Source organism: Hemicordylus capensis, chromosome 4 (genome assembly GCF_027244095.1).
Source record: "Hemicordylus capensis ecotype Gifberg chromosome 4, rHemCap1.1.pri, whole genome shotgun sequence".
Classification (NCBI taxonomy): Eukaryota; Metazoa; Chordata; class Lepidosauria; order Squamata; family Cordylidae; genus Hemicordylus; species Hemicordylus capensis.
In genome coordinates, this window is record NC_069660.1 from 41,483,049 (window position 1) to 41,502,549 (window position 19,501).

A 19,501-nucleotide genomic window follows, 5' to 3' on the forward strand; every position below is an offset into this window, starting at 1 on the left:
TGTGTCCCTACAGCTGCAGAAAATTTGGTCCAAAGCAGTAAAGCAGTTCACAGTTTAGCCCACTTGCACCTCAAAAGTTTACACATCTGCCATCTTGAACCAGTGTGGATGGCATCATCACAAACTATGCCATTGAGGTGTCCCTGTGTGTCATTCACTGAAGCTGTTAGGCAGTGTCACTCACTGCAAATGGGTTAGGCAGTCCACAAATTAGCCTGCTTGTGCCTCAGATGTTCATGCGGCCACCATTTTGAATTGGAGCGGATGACATCATCACACAGCACGCCATTTGGGCATCCCTATATGTCCCTACAGCTGGAGCAAATTTGGTTCAAATTGGTTAGGCTGTTCACAAGTTAGCCCACTTGCGCCTCAAAAGTTTACGCGTCCATCTTGATCAGGGTGGATGACGTCATCACAAACTACGCCATTGAGGTGTCCCTATGTGTCCTATGTGTCCCTACAACTGTACCCAATTTGGTTCAAATTGGTCCAGGCGTTGCAAAGTTGATTGCGGGACACACACACACAGAATGCCGGGTGATCTCATAAGCCTACTGGAAAGTAGGCTAAAAAGAGAACAAAAGCCCAGCATTACTGCATTGCTACAAAGTAAGACTGCCCCAAGAAAAAGGAATAGATTCCAAATTAATCCTTCCCCCACTTCAGATTTCCATTGTTACTGTAGGCATTTGTCAGATCGGGTGCTATGTTCAAGTGTGGCGCTCATGTCTGCACAGCCAAGCCTTTCTATGGAAGCTTTGGTGTCCAGATATGGATGCTGAAGTAGGAGTAGGAAGATCAGTAGCTAACATTGCCTCTTTTTCTCACATTTCCATCTCTTTGTCTCTTTGTATATCTTCCCTTTTCTCTTTTAGGAACAGTATAAATTTGTATACGAGGTTGCACTGGAATACTTGAGTTCATTTTAGCCCATGAAAGGCAGGGAGCTTGCCGAATTCCAAAAGCCCTGATTTTTGAAGGACACTGGTTTCCCCCTCACTTAAAAGAAGTAATGGGGTGAGGAGAGCAAACGTCTTCACCCTTGAGTGAGTGACTGGGTCAGATCTCAGTGCCCTTGGAAGGAGGAGAGATCTGCTGCCCATCTGCACTCTACAGGAACTTCTCTAACTTTTTAAACAACCTACTGTACAAATTGGCGAAGCAGGCTGGAAAACTCTGCTTTCTAATCCCTTCAGACCGCTTCCCTCTGCCATTTTGGATGTGTATTTTGTTTCTCCTTAATACAAATGAAAAACAGATACTGGGATAATCCATCATCATTCAGCTCCTCTTTCTGTTTTCCACAAATCCTCATTTTATGTTTTGGATTTCATATACCGGCTACTTGACAAAGGAGGAAAACAACTTCAGTACCCTTTCAGCACAGTAAGCCTTTGCGATTGGTTCTTCAAATGAAAAGGCCACTATTATGACTTTCTAATTCCCTATCCAGTTGGCCCTTGACTTAGAAGCAAGCCATGGAACCCCGAAGCTGCCGGTGAATCTGTTGCCTGGATTGCTACACTGTGCTGCTAGATTTCCACCATTGTGCATGGGCTGATTACATCTTAATGGTTCATATCATATCATATCATATCACTGCAGCACTGGTAAAGCAGTTCTGTATCATCACACCTCCTAGCTAGTTAAACTGAGGACACCCTAGAATTACCTTTGTGCTTTAAATTATTATTGTTCTTTGGTTTGTAATGAAGTTAATTTCATTTCATCTTAAGTATTTGTTTGTGTGCAGTGTCTCTTCAAAGAAAGAATGAAATTGAGGGATCGGTTTAAAATATATATCAGCTGGTTGCATCATTAAAGTACACTGATATCAGGGTTTCTCTCCACCATCTATACAGACGTTTACTAAGGCCATGTTTACCACATGGTGGGAGATAATGAGGCAAGCAGGTTCATTGCAGACTTGGTTGCCCAATGTGATAAGAGGCACCAACTGCAATGATTGCGCTTAAGAACAAATGATAGCAGTTTCACACCTTTTGATGAACTGTATTTGTGTGAAAAAATATAACATGTGAACTTATTATGAGTTTGCATATTATCAAGTTTACCTGCACAGATTGAATTTGCTGATCAAAATTCCCAAAGCAAGGAGACACAATGGAGCTGTAATATCTGACCTTGTGGAGTGGAGATGTGGAAATGCTCTGGAGTAATATTTAAATTAAAGTTTGTCTCTTTACATATGTGTTATCTCTGACGGTTCTCTAAGCAGTGCAGTTCCTGAATGGTAAATGGTCAACTAGTGAGGGTTATGAGTCTTTGCAGAAAATACTTGACTTTTCTGCTTTTGTAAAAATGTATGACTGTAGTTCCATACCCTTCCAAATAAGAACTTTTGTCTTTGGAAAGTAGAAGACAGTAGGAGTTGGGAAGCACAAACAAACAGGGTAGATAGTGATACTAGGAGAAAAGGATCAGAGTTCTATTCTTTGAAACCCCAAGAAGCAATTTTTTGAAATGAACATCAGTAAATACTGTCTTGTTGTCTCAGGTCAACAATTATATTTTGAAGCTGCAGAATGACATGTAAACTGGTAATATGAAATAGCTAGTTTCACATTGTGAACTCCGAACCCTGTTGAAACAATGTAGCTATTATAGCATTCAGAATGTTGTATGTTTAACCATCAGGTCTTCAAAAAAGGAACAGAAAACAAAACATGCCATATGCTTCTAGTTAGCCCAGTTCATTGTTTGCAAGCTTATGGTTCATGCAGCAACATTATCTTCCCAGATGGGAAGAAATATCTTGCAAGATGTTATGGTCAAACTTGGCATGTGACACTATTTCTGCCTTCCGACATTCTGGATCCATACATTTGGGACAGTTATGTAACAAAAGTTGATATGAAGATTTTGCAATGCAAAACTGGATTATTATTGCAAAATGCAATTAATTTCATTGTGCATCACGCACCCAGTTCAAAAGCACAGGCATTTATTTAATAGTTTAATGGAGATCTGAATCATTGTTGCTATGCTCATTGCATACTTATTATCTGTGATTGACTCCAATGTACAACAGCTTTAACATGCAGTTGCTCCCATCCGCCACCCATGGATCTAATTATAATGGCTGACATGATGAAGAAAATTACTCAAAGTAGTAATTTAATCATTGCCTGACTTGTCTTTTTTTTACAGTATTTACCTGAATCCAAGACTAAGTTTTTCCATCTTTAATGTATTAGAAATTGGGAAGTCATCTTAAATTCAGAGTCGTGTTCCTTTTGAGTCATTGCAGATATAACTTGTATTACGCTCTACTTTTAAGGGGGTCATCTTAAATTCAGAGTAGTCTTCAATTTGAGTAAATATGGTATTGCAGTGGGACTGCTTTGAGTACTTTTCCTCATCATGTCATGCAATATTCTTAACCCAGCTTTTTGTTCTAACCACTTATCTACAACAGAAGTGTCCCTTATAACTAATTTGGTTTCAAGAGAGTCCAAAGTTTTTAACTCATTTCATAATGGAGGAGGTAGGGCTGCCATATTCAAGCTCTCCAAATCCGGGCTCCCTAATTTCAATGTCACATGCAGTTGCTCCCATCTGCCACCCATAGCTTGCAAGTAATTTGCATGTTGTGCAAATTATGCAAATTAACTGATGCACTGTCCAGTTGACTTGTATTTGTTCTGGATATCTAACAGAGCAAAATAATTTTCTACCACAAAATATCATGAAAATAAATGAAGACCACACAAAGTTTGAGATATTAATAGCAGCAATAGAACACAAAATACACTGAGTTTTGCAGTTAGGCTGCATTCCTATACACACTTACTTGTGAGAAAATCTGACTGAAACCAATGGTACTTCCAAGTAGGCTTGCATAGAATGGATCACACTATAAAGCCAAAAACCTTAAACATTACAATACACAGGTAGGCAGTGATTTACATCAAAATGGAGCTTTCCTCTCAACTGCCTTATAAAGATCCCCTGCTGACAAAAAACAAAGGCAACATTCCTCGGGTGACTGCTTATTGTCAATCTCTCCCAGCCAGCCTCCTGTGCTTTACCTGCCTTACTCAAAGTCCAGCTGTTGAGCAGAATAGTGACCACACTTTTTGCTCCATAACTTCACTTCTACAAGGGCTAGAGCTTGTTTTTAAGGGAAAGCTGGGAAACTGGGCAGGCTAAACAATCTGGGCAACTTGCTTAAAATCTGGGCACTACCCAGAAATCCAGAGGAGATAGCAACCTTAGGAGATGGCAAATGCTATCTTAGACATAGAAGAAGAAGAAGAGAGTGAGAAAGCAGGATGCTATTCAGTGGTGGAAACTGAAACAATTGGTGCTACAGAGAGAAGAATCACTTCCTATTTCAATCTTCCCATCACTGATTGGACAGAAAAGCCTAACCAATGAAGGCAAGGACTGAAAACAAACACACACACTCACCAGCCAACAAACAGCTAGCAGTGGGCCAAGAGCTTTGTGGACTCTGAAAATGATAGTACTTGCTTGGTTGACCTAACATTAAAAGCCAGCCAGTTTCTACTATGGACTGGAGCACGGATTGCATAAGGGATATTGGAACACTTGCACAGGGGCTGCTGCATTGCTGTTGTTACTGGTTGTAACGGCAGGTCAGGGTGATAAGCTCTGAAATATTCAAAACAACTACTTACTGACATGATTTTGCCTTCCTGGTTTCATTAGTAACCATGCACCCAGGCTTTAGACACATAGATTTTTTGCATTTGAAATATAGTGTTAATTTCTTTTCTTTTTTAAGGGTAAAGCATTGATAACTGCTTTAACATCTTAATTTAGAAGGCACCTTTAATTAGTAATCCTTCTTGCTCCAAAGATATATTTTTATAAGTTCACCGGAAAGATAAAATAATTAAATTATAGTGAAACAATCTATGATTTAAACGTGCAAGTAAATAAGTGGCCATAGAAGTTGCAGCATCTGAAGAAAGAAAAGGGCTCCTAATGGAAATGCTAAATGTTTCAACAACAGGCATTTGAACATCAAGCATTTGATATTTGCTTGGGAGAATCAGAGCTGTCTTGTTGCATATTTCTGATATCTTGGCTACTAGAGCACATCCGCATGCTGCTTATTTGGGGAATAGATGTGCTTGGCATAAGGTGCATCCAGATCCCACATTCCACAATTCACAGGGGACTTCAGGCTGTGCTAGTTCCTCATCATCACCACATGGCTGGTATGAGGATGATTGTGGGACTAATGTGGATGGTGCAATCTGCATAGCAAGTTTAACATTTCCCATAGGCCATATTGGGAACAAAGTTTCCTGGGGCACTTCCAGTGTATCCAGTTGTTTGCCATGGTTCTCAAACTAGGCAGCTGTGGGTGCTCATAATAGAAAGAGTTGAATAGCAGACATCTCGAGTATAGCTAGCACCAGGACCAAATACTGCTATGATTGCAGAGTGTGTAGTATAATTACAGTTGTGCTTGAGTGGAGACCATTTCTTGGGTAATGTTTTGCATCCAAGCCTTGGTTCTTGAAAGGATCCACATGGTACATGTCTGTGAAAACATTTTATGGAATGGCTCATATCCAGTTTTCTGTAAAGAATCTCAGGAATTCAGACTCATATTTGGCTCTGTTTTGTAGATGATCAATTTCTGTGAAACATCCTGCATTATGTAAGCAAGGGAATGTCTCTAAAAGCCATCTTTATATGCAAATTGATAAGCTGGAATTTAGTTTCTGTGTGTTTGTATGTGTGGTGCCTGTGAGAGATAGAAACAGCAAGATTCTAGCCCTATTTAGACATTACATCTGTGTTTTTGTGAAAATTACTGTACAGGTGTTCATTTTAAATGTGCTTCTGGTTACAGCCCCCTGAAGAATACTGATGGGTAGTATACTGCTGCAAATGTGGTCAACATAATGTGTGACCAGAGGCGTAACTATAGGGGGGGCGGGGGGGCATGTGCCCCGGGCGCCATCTTTTCTGGTCACATGGGGGGCGCCGACATGACAATTTTTAAAAAAATTTTTTAAAAAAATTTTGTTAATACAAATGTTTCCTGCTCAGTGCAGCAGTGCTGCAGCAGTCAAGGGAGCACGTCGGCAGCCCATCCCCCACGAGCGGTCCCTTCCGCGCCGCCCGCACCCCCCCCCCATTGCTTTGCTGGCGCCTGGTGGCCAGTCAGTGGCCTGGCTTGGCGGCGGCGGCGGGCGCTTGTGAGGAAAAACCTAAGTATAATGTAGTATGTTGTGGCGCGGGGGGGCGCAGGGGGCGCCATTTCAGTGCTTGCCCCGGGCGCCATTTTCCCTAGTTACGCCTCTGTGTGTGACTAACTGTATGTACATACAGACCTATATGTGCATTGAACATAATGGCTGACATTCTGAATATTGCTGCTCTTGTGCAACAAACCAAGTTGTACTAGTGCAAGATCATGTGGTTGCGCTAAATCATGGGGATTTTTGGAATTGCATTCTTGTGCAAAAGTTCCCTGAAAAACATACGAGATGTGCCACAAGCACAAATACTAATCTAGAAGCAAGCTCCAGATTTAGCACAACTAGCTAGTGCAGTGTTGGTCATAATATTGGCCAGTGTCTTAATAGGACTAGCTTTGGGATGTCAAAGTAAGTATGAACTTTGTGCAGGAAGAAAATGAAAAGGCATATAAATCAGGATCTTATCTGGCCCATTACCTGGCCTATCAGTTCTGCATTGTAGCTGGAATTTTACTTGCCAAGTGATAAAAGAAGGGGATAGGGAAGTGTGGAGCAGGCATTTTTGTAAATTCTCTCCAGGTAACACTTGTGGAGAGAAGAAAACAAAACAAAAACCTTCCCTCTTTTAAAAAATAATAATAATTGGGCATTTGGAAATATTTAACATCACTGAAAATGTTTTAAAGAATAAATAAATGTTCATTCCCGGTGAAAATTCCAAGAGTTTGATTAGTGTACGATGGCACCTAGGATTCATATTTCGCGTACTTGTTTTAATTTTAAATACTGTGTATATTACTGTACTGCTCCTAATCCTACAGGCAGGCATGTGCAGTGTTTAATTCTTCTCCCATTAGGCAATGTGACTGATGCAAACCTGCTTCCACAACTAGGGAAAGAAAGCAGTTTTCTGGAGGTAATCTTATAAACTAACATTAGATGGAAAATCCCACACCGAAGCCAAGGTTTGTACATTTTGCACTCCAGTTCATAGACAAGAGGCACAGTTTATGAGTTTGCAAATATACTCAGGGTCTATATTGGGGAAATTTAAGCATCCCCCGCCCCCAAGCCAAGTTCTTCAGACTCTTCTCACCAGGCAACATCCTGGCAAAGCTTGTGACCATGTACAGGGAAGAAGTGTTCCCTAGCTTTGCAGCACCTATTGTGTGAGGAGGGGATTTTCACCTATCTCTCCTTCCCATGGAAGAGTCATGTGCCACCCAAAAATATGTCTCTGAGGATCACACTGCCCTCACAGACATATTTTCAAGTACCAAAGGCACTTCGAGAAGAAGGAGAATTCCCCACACACAATAGGCGCTGCAGAACTATTGAAGCTCTTTGCCGTAGGGATGCTTTTTCCCAGTGCACAGCTGCACGCTTAGTATGTTGGCCACCATAGTTTGCTATGCATGGTACTTGAGCCTAAAAATACCTCAGGCATTGGTACTCACCACCATCTGCTTGGGGGACATCATAATCTGTGTAAAATGAACTACTTTGTTGTTTTAACATAGTGAACGTGTTCTTATGATGAGCTTGTTGAACTTCTGTTATCTTGCAGTATGGCAGTGCTATGATTAGATGTCAAAATAAATGATTCAGAGATGTTAGATGAAGATGTTAGAGCAAATCTAACATAACATGAAGATGTTGGATTTTATTTTAACAAAATAAAAGAGAAGGTTGGTAGAAGAAAGGCAGACTCAAGGGGAAGTTAGGATATATGGGAGCTTCCTATGCTTCCAGTTTGACACAGAGCCAAAAGAGGAGGAAGCAGTGCCTGAAATCAAGTACCATTTGTATGTGATCTGTGTGTCATTTCTCTGTGTTGACTCCTTTACCTGTGCAGACCCTGTGATCCCACAGTCTGTCATGGACAGAAGTGAGAGGAATCCATGTTGGCTCAGTATTGGGAGTGTGAGGCTTGTGGGAATCAGATGCACTGAATCAGTACACCAGACCACAAAATGAAATGCATCTGTAAGGTACTGCAAACAGGTTTAATAGGGAGAATAAAAAAGAAGGGGGCAATGAAGGATCTAGAGGGGAGCAGACAGAAAGGCGAAGGGAGGTGGCAGAACTGAGATTGCATTGTATTTGAGAGTTGAATAGTAAAAGGAAGGTGCAGATTTGAATTCTTGTTTTTGGTACTAGAAGTAAGAAGAGTAAGTTGTGTGGTTCAAATATAAATAACTGAAACCCTGACTAACAAAGTGTAAGTGCTATGTGAGAAGTGCTGGTGCCACTGTTGGATTCAACTAACACAGCACCAGTGCTCATGTGGAAGGGGCATAATTCGATGACTTATCCTTCTCCTGGAAGCCTTCTGTGTATTTCTGTATTCAGAAATATGTCCCTGAGGGTTTTGCAGCCCTCAGAGACATGTTTTCAGGTGACACAAAGGCTTCTGGGGAAAGGGGGAGGTTTTTGACTGCAACACTGGTGTTGCATTAGTCTGGAACTCAGCAGCAGCACCGGTGCTTCTCACATAGCACTCACACATCATTAGGATGTTGGCCATTATTAGCAAATGTATTCTGTTGCATGCTTTTCCACATTGCTTCAGGCAGATTGGTTTATCATTTATTTAAAATACTTTACCCCGCCTCTTTCACAGCTGAGGCAATTTATACACATATTTAAAATCTAACAAAATGAACTTATAAAGAACAATTAGCATCCCTACTTATAAAACAGAAGCTATAAAACAGCTTAATTCAAACAACATTAGAACAGTGCAGTTACTCAGCAGCTGATAAAAACCAGAAAAAGAATGGATTAACTCACTAAGGCTGGAGACAGACAATAGTTCTTGAGAGAGCTGAAAGTGCTATGAAAAAGGCAGCACTGATACAGTGTACATACTTTTTTGTTCTGCTGTTATCTGTGGCCAGTTTTGCAGATTTCTTATCTGGAAGCACTAACAGAGATCACAGCAGGGTTGGAGCCATCACTGAGCAAATGGGTTCAAAGAACCTGGGCCACCAATGAAAAGGGCTGCTGGAGCCCCTGTTGCACATGATGTCATGCACAAAGGGGGTGTAGCCCAATTGCTCGAAAGCCTGCCCCAGTCCTCCCCCTCTAATTTCCTCTCCAGTGAGGGAGAAAAGGGGAAATAAATGCTGAATGAGATGGGGAGAGCTCGCTCGGGACTCTTTGGAGCCTGAGCCACACCCCTGTGCACGTGATGTCACATGCATGGGCATCACTGGCGGGACCACCAGGGAAGCCGAACACAGGCTGCTGCTTCGCCCCTGGATCGCAGTAGGATGTGTTCACAAGTATACATAATATACTATTATCTTTCTATTCCTCTCTCTCTCATACACTGCAGCCTTAACTCATGCATCTATTGAAAATAGTAAAACTTTCAGACTGATCTACCTATGCTCTTCGTGACAATAACATCAAATCCAGTGACCAGTGTGTAATCTAGAAAGATCTCACAGCTACTTAGGGTTAACTAAACAGACAGTATGCATAATAACATCTGTACACACATCTATAGATGAATAACATCTATACACACCTGCTGAGTTTGCATAGTATATGGGTTATTTTTGTAACAATTATTTTGCAGAGAAGGTAGGAAGGCATAAATCTACTCAGAGAACTGCAAGTTATCATTATCTTCCATGGTGAAGCAAAATAATCTGCCATTTCCATATTTGTTTGTATACATATATATCCAAAGCTAAGAATATCACAGAATGATAAGGAGGGTGCTGAAGTTCACCAAAGGTCTGTAAATCCATTAATTATAACCATTAATGAGCATTTTGGGTGTTCTGATTATGTATAATGGTCAAAAATCTGCCCAGCCTGTCTCACATTCTCCATATCTTTCAATCAGCCATGTGGGGGTTCCATGAGAGCCCTACTGAATGACTGAAAAAGTGGATAGAATGGAGCAGCAATGCTTAATGAATTATTCCCATGATTATCTTTTCTGGAAAAGGTGAGCATGTAAAGAAAAGGCCCGGGTTCAGGTTAGGAAATTCCGTTGCCATTCACTCTCAAACACAGCATGTTCACATTAAGAGCAAGGATTGCAAAGCAAACACATCTGCAAGGTCAAATGTTTATTTGTTCAGTAGTCGCATGCACATGGCCAAATCACGTTAGGCATCTTTTTACTCTGTAATCAGATTTGGAAGATAGCTGCTAGCAGAAGTCCTTGAGATGAGAGCTGCTCTTCACAGAAGAGCTCTTTTTGAACAGTTAGTTTGGAACAGATGCACACACATTAGGGATGTTGGTGTGGATATGTGTGAATGAAGTCAGAAAGGTGCCCTGATTTTCGGAATTAATATAGATAAACTGTCTGTGACACGAGACAGTACATGAATGACAATTTATGCTGGCCATTGACTGTGCATTAGAATATGAAATGAAGCCAAGGGGCTTTGTGTAAAAGGTTTCTTTGAAACTTGGACGTCATTAATATATTAATGTTGGGTGGTTGCTCATTTGGTATTATTACTGTTATTTTTAATTACTTATTTATCATTTGCTCTTCCAGCAAAATTCAGTCAATCAGTCTTTATTACAGTCTTTGGCCAGCATAAGGTAGAGTATATTAAAACAACATTGAAGTAGCAACTGAAACAGGCTATGTCCAGAACTGTGAAGACAGTAGCTCATGAGTAGGTGGTAGTATTTGTATCAGGAGAACTGAACCCAATCTTTTGACACTTTTTAAAAAAAATATGAAGCAGAACCTTGTAGTCCTTCCCAAAGGACCATCTCCAGATAAAACCCTGGACTGCTTTTTACTGGGCTTTGTAGAGCTATTAATGGACAAGTAGCCCAATCTATAATTATATAATGTATATAACACTTCTTACTAATGTGACGTGCTTTACAACATTGATCTCATTCATCAGCCTTACCAGATTGGTCACTGTTGTTACAGGAGAAATGACTAAAAGACAGGCAGTAAGGTTGTGCACGTGACCATTTTTGGTGGGTGGGGAAGGCATGGGGGCAAGATGCACCTTACTTTCTCCCCAGGTGATCTCATTAGTTATGTGGGACACGCTGCTTGCACGCCCACATGTTCCGTGGTGCTCCTGGCAGTGTGGATCTCGGGAGACTGGGAAAATGAGCACCGGCCTCCAGGAATCCCTAAATTCACTGTGCGAGCAGCGTGGTGCATTTATGGATTCCCCTGTGAGTTGCCCACAGTAGGCACCCAACTCTCTGTATGCTTAGGCTGCGTGCTGCCAGAGCATACACATACTCCGGAACCAAGGTTAAAGTGCACACTCATGCTCTTTAACCCAGGTAAAAGCCCAGGTGTAAAAAAAACGAGGCTACTGTGAGAGGTAGCAGCAGGATCGGCCTCAATCCTGGTGCTGCAAACAAGCAGCTGTACCCTGCTAGGACTGCCCTAACCTTGGTAGGGCTGCTTGTGTGCACAGCCTGTACAAGGCTATTCTCATGAGCAGCCCAACCCAGGTTAGGGCAGCTGAGCCTGGGTTGGGCTGCTTGTGTGCAGCGCCAGGATTGAGCCCAGTTCTGGTGCTGCCTTGGCTGCAACCCCGTTTGAAGCCTGGCCTTTTACCGGAGTTAGAGGGTGAGAGCACATCCTCCATCCAAAGGCTGGGATTGTGAATGTGCTCGAGCTGCCCACAGAGTCAGGTGCCTAGTGTGTCTGACTCACGGGGGAATCCTCCAATGCACTGCACTTGTCATGTGGGGCATTATGGGATTCCTGGAGGCCGGGACTCATTTTCCCGGCCTCCATGCTTCCAGGAGCTGCACAGATCGTGTGGCTGTGCAGCAGCACACTGAAAAAAACCCAGTGACCATAGTCTGGGGGAAGGTTGATCCAATCCTGCCTCTCTCGCTCAGCCTAGCCACCAGGGATTTTGATCATGAGAATAACCTTAGTGACTGACATTCAGACTAACATTGCACTAGGGCAATGATGATGCACACATGCAAGAAAGTTGAGTAGCTGAGTGGATGCTCAAATCTGCTGACTCTCCTGCAGTCTTGGTCCACTTGTGCAACAAGGACAGCTAATAGCTTTGCATCATTCCCTGCTACATACAAGAAGTGGTTTCACAACAGGAGGCATGCCACAGGTTGTGCAAGCAGATCCTGTAGCAACATATCTGCACACTAGTGCAGCATCTGTCTTGATGTCAACCGGTGGCGTGAACAATGTCTCCTTGAGTCCTTACCAAATTCTTAGTGAAACTCTAATAAGAACAGCTTTGGACTTGTTGAAAAATCTAGTTTGCTCAAACTATTATAGCAGTGGGTTCCATTACATCTTGGATCCATTCACTCAGCCAGGGCCCACTGTTGAATGGATTTTCCCCAGTGAAAGCAAAAGAAATCTCTTTCTGGGAGTGGGTGGAAATCTGGCTGTCTGAATGCAGTTATAACAGTATTTAAGGAAGAGGATGCCACAGCAACAGTCTTCCAGGTGCATGCAAGAGAGAGTGGGCCAGTTCATAATGAGGTTTCAGCTTTTTTGGTCCTTCACACAATCAAAAACAGTATTCTACCCGGGTTTGGGAGCTGTGTGTGCTCCCAATTTTAGGTTGTGTGGAAGCAAGTTAAGAAGAAAACCTGGGTAGAAGTGATTGTGTGGAGGCAAGGTAGAAGGAAAATCTGGGTAGCTTTTCTTCCTAACTTGCTTCCACATAATAACTTCTACCCAGGTTTTCCTCTTACCTTGTTTCCACACAACCAGAAACTGGGAGTACACACAGCACCCAAACCCGGGTAGAACAGTTTTTGATTTTGTAAAAGACCTCTGTGTTGCCTAGGATGGCATGTTACAGTGCTAACACCAATATCTAAGGATTTTTGTGGGTCGTAATCCACAAAAGCTAATGCTACAATAAATGTGTTAAATCTTTAGGGTACCAGAAGACTCTTGAGGCGGGTCTCACAATCAATGAGACCCACCTCCAGAGGGTTTGCAGGGAGAGCAGGTTTAGCCACAGATGAGCAGGGAGGCAGCCCTGGGCAGCCGGATCAGCTGCCCACACAACTGCCAGTTCCATTACAGAGCTGGTGGGGGCTGGAGGGATAGGGGGCCATGTGGCCCCCAGAAGCTCCAGCATGCCCTGCACAAGTGCACAGGGCATCCTGGAGAGACCCCCGAGCCAGGAGGCTGTTTTTAAGCCTCCCGGTCAGGGCTCTACTTGTGCGTTGCCATGGCGTGGACCCGCGCCACAGCAACAAACCATCGAAAAGCCCGGTTTAGCAGAGCACTTGCTCCACTAACCTGGGCTTAGGGGAGGGTAGATTTAGCGAGTGACCTGCTTTGGTGAGACCAGGCTCGGCTGTGAGCCTGGTGGTTCTCACAGTCATACAAAATTGGGCTAGGCTCTCTTAGCCTGATTTTGTATGATCGTGAGAATAGCCTCTCTTTGTTGAATGTAGAGAGATTTCTAAAACACTCATTGTATAGCTGGTGTCTTCATGTTCTAGTGTTCAAGATTAATCATGCATCTTCATTATCCCTATTAAGATATTATGTTGTACCTGCATTCATTTAAAAAGTGAACCTGGGTAGACGCCCCTCAAATGCAGGATGCAGATAGGAAGTATACTGCTGTACCTGTGTTCAACATAACATGCGAATGACTGTACCTTTGTATAGATCTGTACATGTGTACACTGTACACTACTTGAATAAGTGTTGCCCATAACATGTGAATAGGACTTTTCTATACTCAGAATCCAGAGATAAAAGAGATTTACCATGACATACACCTGGAGTGTTTAAAAGAGACATTTCCTCCATGATTTGGTTTCTGCATTCGGTACCTCCCATAAAGCTATGCTCTAGCTCAAGAGTTCCCAACCTTTTAAAACTAATGACAACCCTTCTGTTGCGAACCTTCAGTTCGTGTGTGTGTGTGTGTGTGTGTGTGAGAGAGAGAGAGAGAGAGAGAGAGAGAGAGAGAGAGAGTCTCCACACACACATAAATCTTACAATTAGGAAACAGGCTACTCCAGTTCCGGGCTTACATCCAGACTAAGTTATACATAAATACTTCTACTGAAATAAACCTTTTAAAGTTATTCCCATTTGAAGTAAACTTGCTCCATTAATTTCAATAAAACTGCTTATGAGTATTGAGGGGAGGTAGGAGTATCTGTGTATCCCCCTTGGGAGCCTTTAAGTACCCCTAGAGTACTTAGATTCCCACTGAGAATCCCTGTCTAGCTCCTTCCCATTTAAGATTATAAAACCCATTCAGAAGTGCCTTCGAAGGAAGCATTAATTATTTTGTTAAATATTATGTTAAGCTTGAAACGTGCGTGACATTGTCCAGCGTCCACCCACCAGGTACATGTGGCTGTTTAAAATGGAAGACTGAGCTTTGTAAAATAGGGGATAGATTAGGGGTGTAGCTAGAGGAGAGGGGGGGTCCGTGTTCACCCTTCTCTCTGGCTGCCCCTCAGATTGAGGAGATAATGAAGAAAACAGGGAGGGGTGGAGCTGAGGGCCCTCAGGAGCTGGGAGCCCTGGGTTCTTTGAACCATCTGCTCAATTATAACTACACCCCTGGGATAGATTCAAAACATGCCAGTTCTTGATAAGAGAACAAGGTCTAATAGGTCATTTAAACCAAATTCTGAAGTCATCATTTCATGATGGTGGGTGCTACCTTGATCAGGAAGTGCAGGCACTTGTGCCTCATGATCATGGAAGGGCCCTCCATCTTGGAAGTAGCATTTGCCTCTTCAGACAAATGCCACTGTGAGTATGAGTGGTGGGCTGAGGTGGTGAATGATGGAGCTGAGACTTCCAGGCCTGTTTGAGATGCTAAGCCCACGTACAGCATATCTTAGGATGACATCAAAATAAGGCTTTAGGTTTCCTGTGTTCACCCTCCTTGTTAGCTCAGATTTTTAAAAGGGAAGAAATACCCAAATGCCACATGCTTCAAAAGCCAAAATGATGCTGCACTGAAGCTAATTAAGCAAAACCGCTATTCTCAGTCACCTTTCTTATGTCAAGAATAGAACTGTGAATGTTAACATCTAAATTTTTATCACAATATGGTTGGCGGGGGCATCTCACCAAGGAGATGAAGAATTTCACATACAAATCAAGAAGTGTTGTTCTAGGTTTCATGTAGACTTGATGTGAATATCTCTGCGCCTTATGATTGGCTCACTTGCTTGAGGGGTTATTCACACACACACACACAAACAGCTAGAGCCTATATTTAAAAGCAGCTCTTCTGTTTGAAGAGAACAAGACGGCAGCTGCAGAGAGTGGCTGGTCCAACATAAACACAATGACAGTAAATCTCTGAAATCTCTGCACTGCTAGCAACCAGATTGCCCTTTTCAAAAAAAGATCATTTTTCTTGTACTTTTTCAACAAAGGTGTCTGACTCATAAATTCCTGCCCATGTCTTGGCCACCAAAACAGCTCCAGCAAAGTAATGAAGAAAATGTATGACAAAAAGGCTGGCATTTGTAGGGGTTTCTTTTCTTTTTTCTTTTTAGCAGAACAAATGTTTGAAAATGAAAAAAGAACCGGATTTGTGAAAACCTTTCTCCTTCTCTCCCCTTTTGAAGCTGCATTGTTTTTGCAGCTAATTTGTACAGTTTTTGTTCATTATGATTGCTCTTTTCAGTGGAATTACAGGATGGTACTCAGTGGTGTTTTCAGGGATTCCATTTTGAGCTACTACCACAGATGCTAAAACCACAAATACTGAGGCATTGGGGGTTAGATTCCTAAATCCAGAGGTTAGGTTCCCAGAAAAAAACCCAAATACCAAAAAGTCCCCCAAATGCCAAAATAAAGGGCCCTACCATGCTCCGTGGGCCTTCTGCAGTCCTGCAATACCCCCACCTCCTGGCCCATAGTCCCAATTTTTCCATAGAAAATTGTGAGAGATAAATGCCCTTTTTTAATCGAAATGAGCCACAAAATGGCTCCTCATCACAAAATGGTGGCTGGAAATGACCTTTTTCTGGCTACCCCAACCCGTGCATATGTGGATGTAACACTTATAAAACCTTTTTTCACCCACGTATACCAAGGTTGCGTGTCTGCTACCCGACCGTGCCTATGCATATCCGCGGGTGCTGGATCCGTAGATACAGAGGTTCTAAAGGTCCTTTAACTTTGAAAGCTATGTTGTATTAAGGAGAAAGGACAAGTAAGCCAGAGATATCCATGTGGTGGTGGTGGTGATGGATGAGTAAAACTACAGATGTTTACAGTGTCAAGGAAGCCCATTTGCTCTGTTTCGTGTGTGCACCAGGTCTCCAAAAAACAATGCCAGGTTGCAGCTCCAGATAAAGAGCTAATGTGTCTGCTCTTTGCTAGGAAGCTTTGGTAAGGTCAGTTACCCCAAAAGCAAATGAATATGACTGGCAGGAAAAGGTTTCAGGATATACAAAACTAATTATTGCCCTCTTATCCCTCTCAGCCATTTTTAAAACAAAAATCATGCTTGTAAAGCTCAATGGTCAGAATATATATATATATATATATATATATATATATATATATGTCTGAGAAATGTCACCACAAGGTGACTCACAGATTTGGTAACATGAAGCAGTCCTATTATTTCCTCCTGTATATGTCAAGACTACAATTTGCCACATCTTAAAGCATTTCCCAGCCCTAACCGTTTCTGTGCTGTTGCTTCATGGATATGCATTCACATGACCACTTCACCACAGCAACATGGCAGGGGAAAATCACGTTTTGGTGACTTTTCCTAGATTAAAAGTAATTTTGTTTAGCAGGCCTCATTCATACCAAAAATGACAATTGCAAATTCACCTCATCTGACTGGCACAGACTGATGAGGAAGAGGGTGTAAGCATTACCTAAATCGACCCCTATAGATTTTCCCTTCTTCCTTTACTAATCCCTCCTTAAAACCAAGGTGTACAGACATCCACCAAAGGCATTGTGCCAACTTTCTTGTTACTTTCCCTCTGCAAGGCTAAGGGGGGAGTAACTGTGTCAGCAGCATCCCAAGCTAGTTTCAAGACTCTCATTTTATCTCCTTTGATCCAACTCTTTGCTACTAGCTGGGAGGGGTTATTGCATGAGAGCTATTTTTTCTTTCTTTTGCATTACCCCCTGGATGCCTACAGTTACCAATTAAGCTCACTTGTACAGTTTGGATGTTTGATAGATAAAGCACGTATTTTAAAAAAAGCGGGGGGGGGGAGGAAAAATATAAATACAAAAAATTCAGCACTGTGCATTCAGAGTGTTTCTTTTCTTTCTAGTTTACAAGAAGGGAAGGTAAATAATGTCAAGTCAATGAATATCAGATATATTTTTTGACTGTACATTACAGTGAAGTGTAATCTTTTTTTTTACAACTGCAAGTCCACCTTATTTATTCTTGTAAATGTTTCCCAAACAATGTTTGTAATATGGGCTGTGTTGCAAAATCCATACAATAAACATGTGATCCAAGATTAATGTTTTACTAAGAGACTCTTGCACTGGTGCTTTTTTGGTGTTGAAGTCTGTCTATGGGAACACAAAGGAGGTAAACAAGAATGAAAACTTGCCAAGAGTGAGACAAAGTATGTGACTGCAAAGCTGAACTATAGTAGTTAAGTCTTGAACAGAAAGGTAAGCCTCAAAACTACTTCCCTGTTTACAAACAGAAGGGTCAGTCTCATGGAGGGAAAAGCATGGACACTCTTTCCTTGGGCATGTGCATGTATGTGTGAACACCTGCAAGTCCCTGCTAATGGAACCAATGCTACTGAATGTTTATAAATGATCTGGAATGAACAGTGAAATAACCAAGTTTCTGGGTGGCAGCAAAGTTTTTAGGATAGCAAAATGCAAGCAGAATGTGAAGGACTCCAAAGGCTCTTGTACAACTTGATTAATGAGCAATAAATGGCAAATGAGATTTAATGTATATATATAAGAGCAAAGTGATACATACTAGGACAAAAACCCATGAAAATTCTCATAATATGCTGAGGCGGCCTGAAATGGCTATGAGGCAGGTCTCACAATCCAAGAGACCCGCCTGGGGAGGGTGAGTGGGGAGAGCGGGCTTAGCCTGCTCTCCCCCCACATGAGCAGGGCAGCAACCCTGGGTGACTGGATCGGCCGCCCACACGACTGCCGGCCCCGTGAGGGAGCTGGTGGGGGCTGGAAGGATCGGGGGCCACCTGGCCCCCGGAAGCTCCAGTATGCTATGCGTGAGCACGCATGGCATACTGGAGAGACCCTCGAGCCAGGAGGCTGCTTTTAAGCCTCCCAGCCAAGGGTCTACTCATGAGTCGCTACAGCGCAGAGCCGCGCTGCAGCAACTCACGTGCAAAAAATCCAGTTATACAGTTCACAAGTTAGTGCACTTGCACCTCAAAAGTTCACATGTCCACCATCTTGGACTGGGGTGGATGACATCATTTGAAACTGCACCATTGGGGAATCCCTATGTGTCCATACAGCTATAGCAAATTTGGTTCATATGTGGTAGACTGTCCACAAGTTAGTGCACTTGCACCTCAAAGGTTTGTGTCCACCATCCTGAATTGTGTCCACCATCCTGAATTGGTTTGGATGACTTCGTCACAATTGACACCACTGAGATGTCCCTATGTGTCCCTACAGCTGTAGCAAATTTGTTTCAGATTGGTTAAGCAGTTCACAAGTTAGCCCACATGCGCCTCAAAAGTTTACGCGTCCACCATCTTGGATTGGCATGGATGACATCATCACAAACTATGTCACTGAGGTGTCCCTGTGTGTCACTCACGGCAACTGTACCCAATTTGGAGCAAATGGGTTAGACAGTCCAGAAATTAGCCAGCTTGCGCTTCAGATGTTGACACGTCCACCATCTTGGATTGGGGTGGATGACATCATCACACAGCATGCTATTGAAGCATCCCTATGTGTCCATACAGCTGCAGCAAATTTGGTTCAAATTAGTTAAGTGGTTCACAAGTTAGCCCACTTGCGCTTCAAATGTTTACACGTCCACCATCTTGAATCAGCATGGATGACATCATCACAAGCTATGCCATCGAGGTATCCCTGTGTGTCATTCACTGCAGCTAAGCCCAATTTCATTGAAATAGGTTAGGCAGTCCCCAACTTAGCCTACTTGTGCCTCAGAAGTTCACAAGGCTGCCAACTTTAATCGGAGTGGATGACATCATCATACAACACACCATTTGGGCATCCTTAGGTGTCCCTAAAGCTGTAGCAAATTTGGTTCAAACTGGTTAAGCGTTTCACAAGTTAACCCACTTGTGCCTCAAATGTTTACGTGTCTGCCATCTTGGATCGG

The 19,501-nt window shown here is 42.6% G+C and overlaps 1 protein-coding gene across 19 annotated transcripts in view; it reads left to right on the forward strand.

Moving 5' to 3' along the window:
* Positions 1-17,674, forward strand: part of PTPRT (protein tyrosine phosphatase receptor type T) — a 938,880-nt gene extending 921,206 nt beyond the window's left edge. For all 19 annotated transcript variants that reach the window (XM_053243888.1, XM_053243897.1, XM_053243900.1 and 16 more), the window contains one exon: positions 879-17,674. In XM_053243888.1, coding sequence (XP_053099863.1) covers positions 879-932 — 54 coding nt within the window. In that variant the 3' untranslated portion in view covers positions 933-17,674. The remainder of the gene's footprint in view (positions 1-878) is intronic.
* The last annotated feature ends 1,827 nt before the right edge of the window (positions 17,675-19,501 follow it).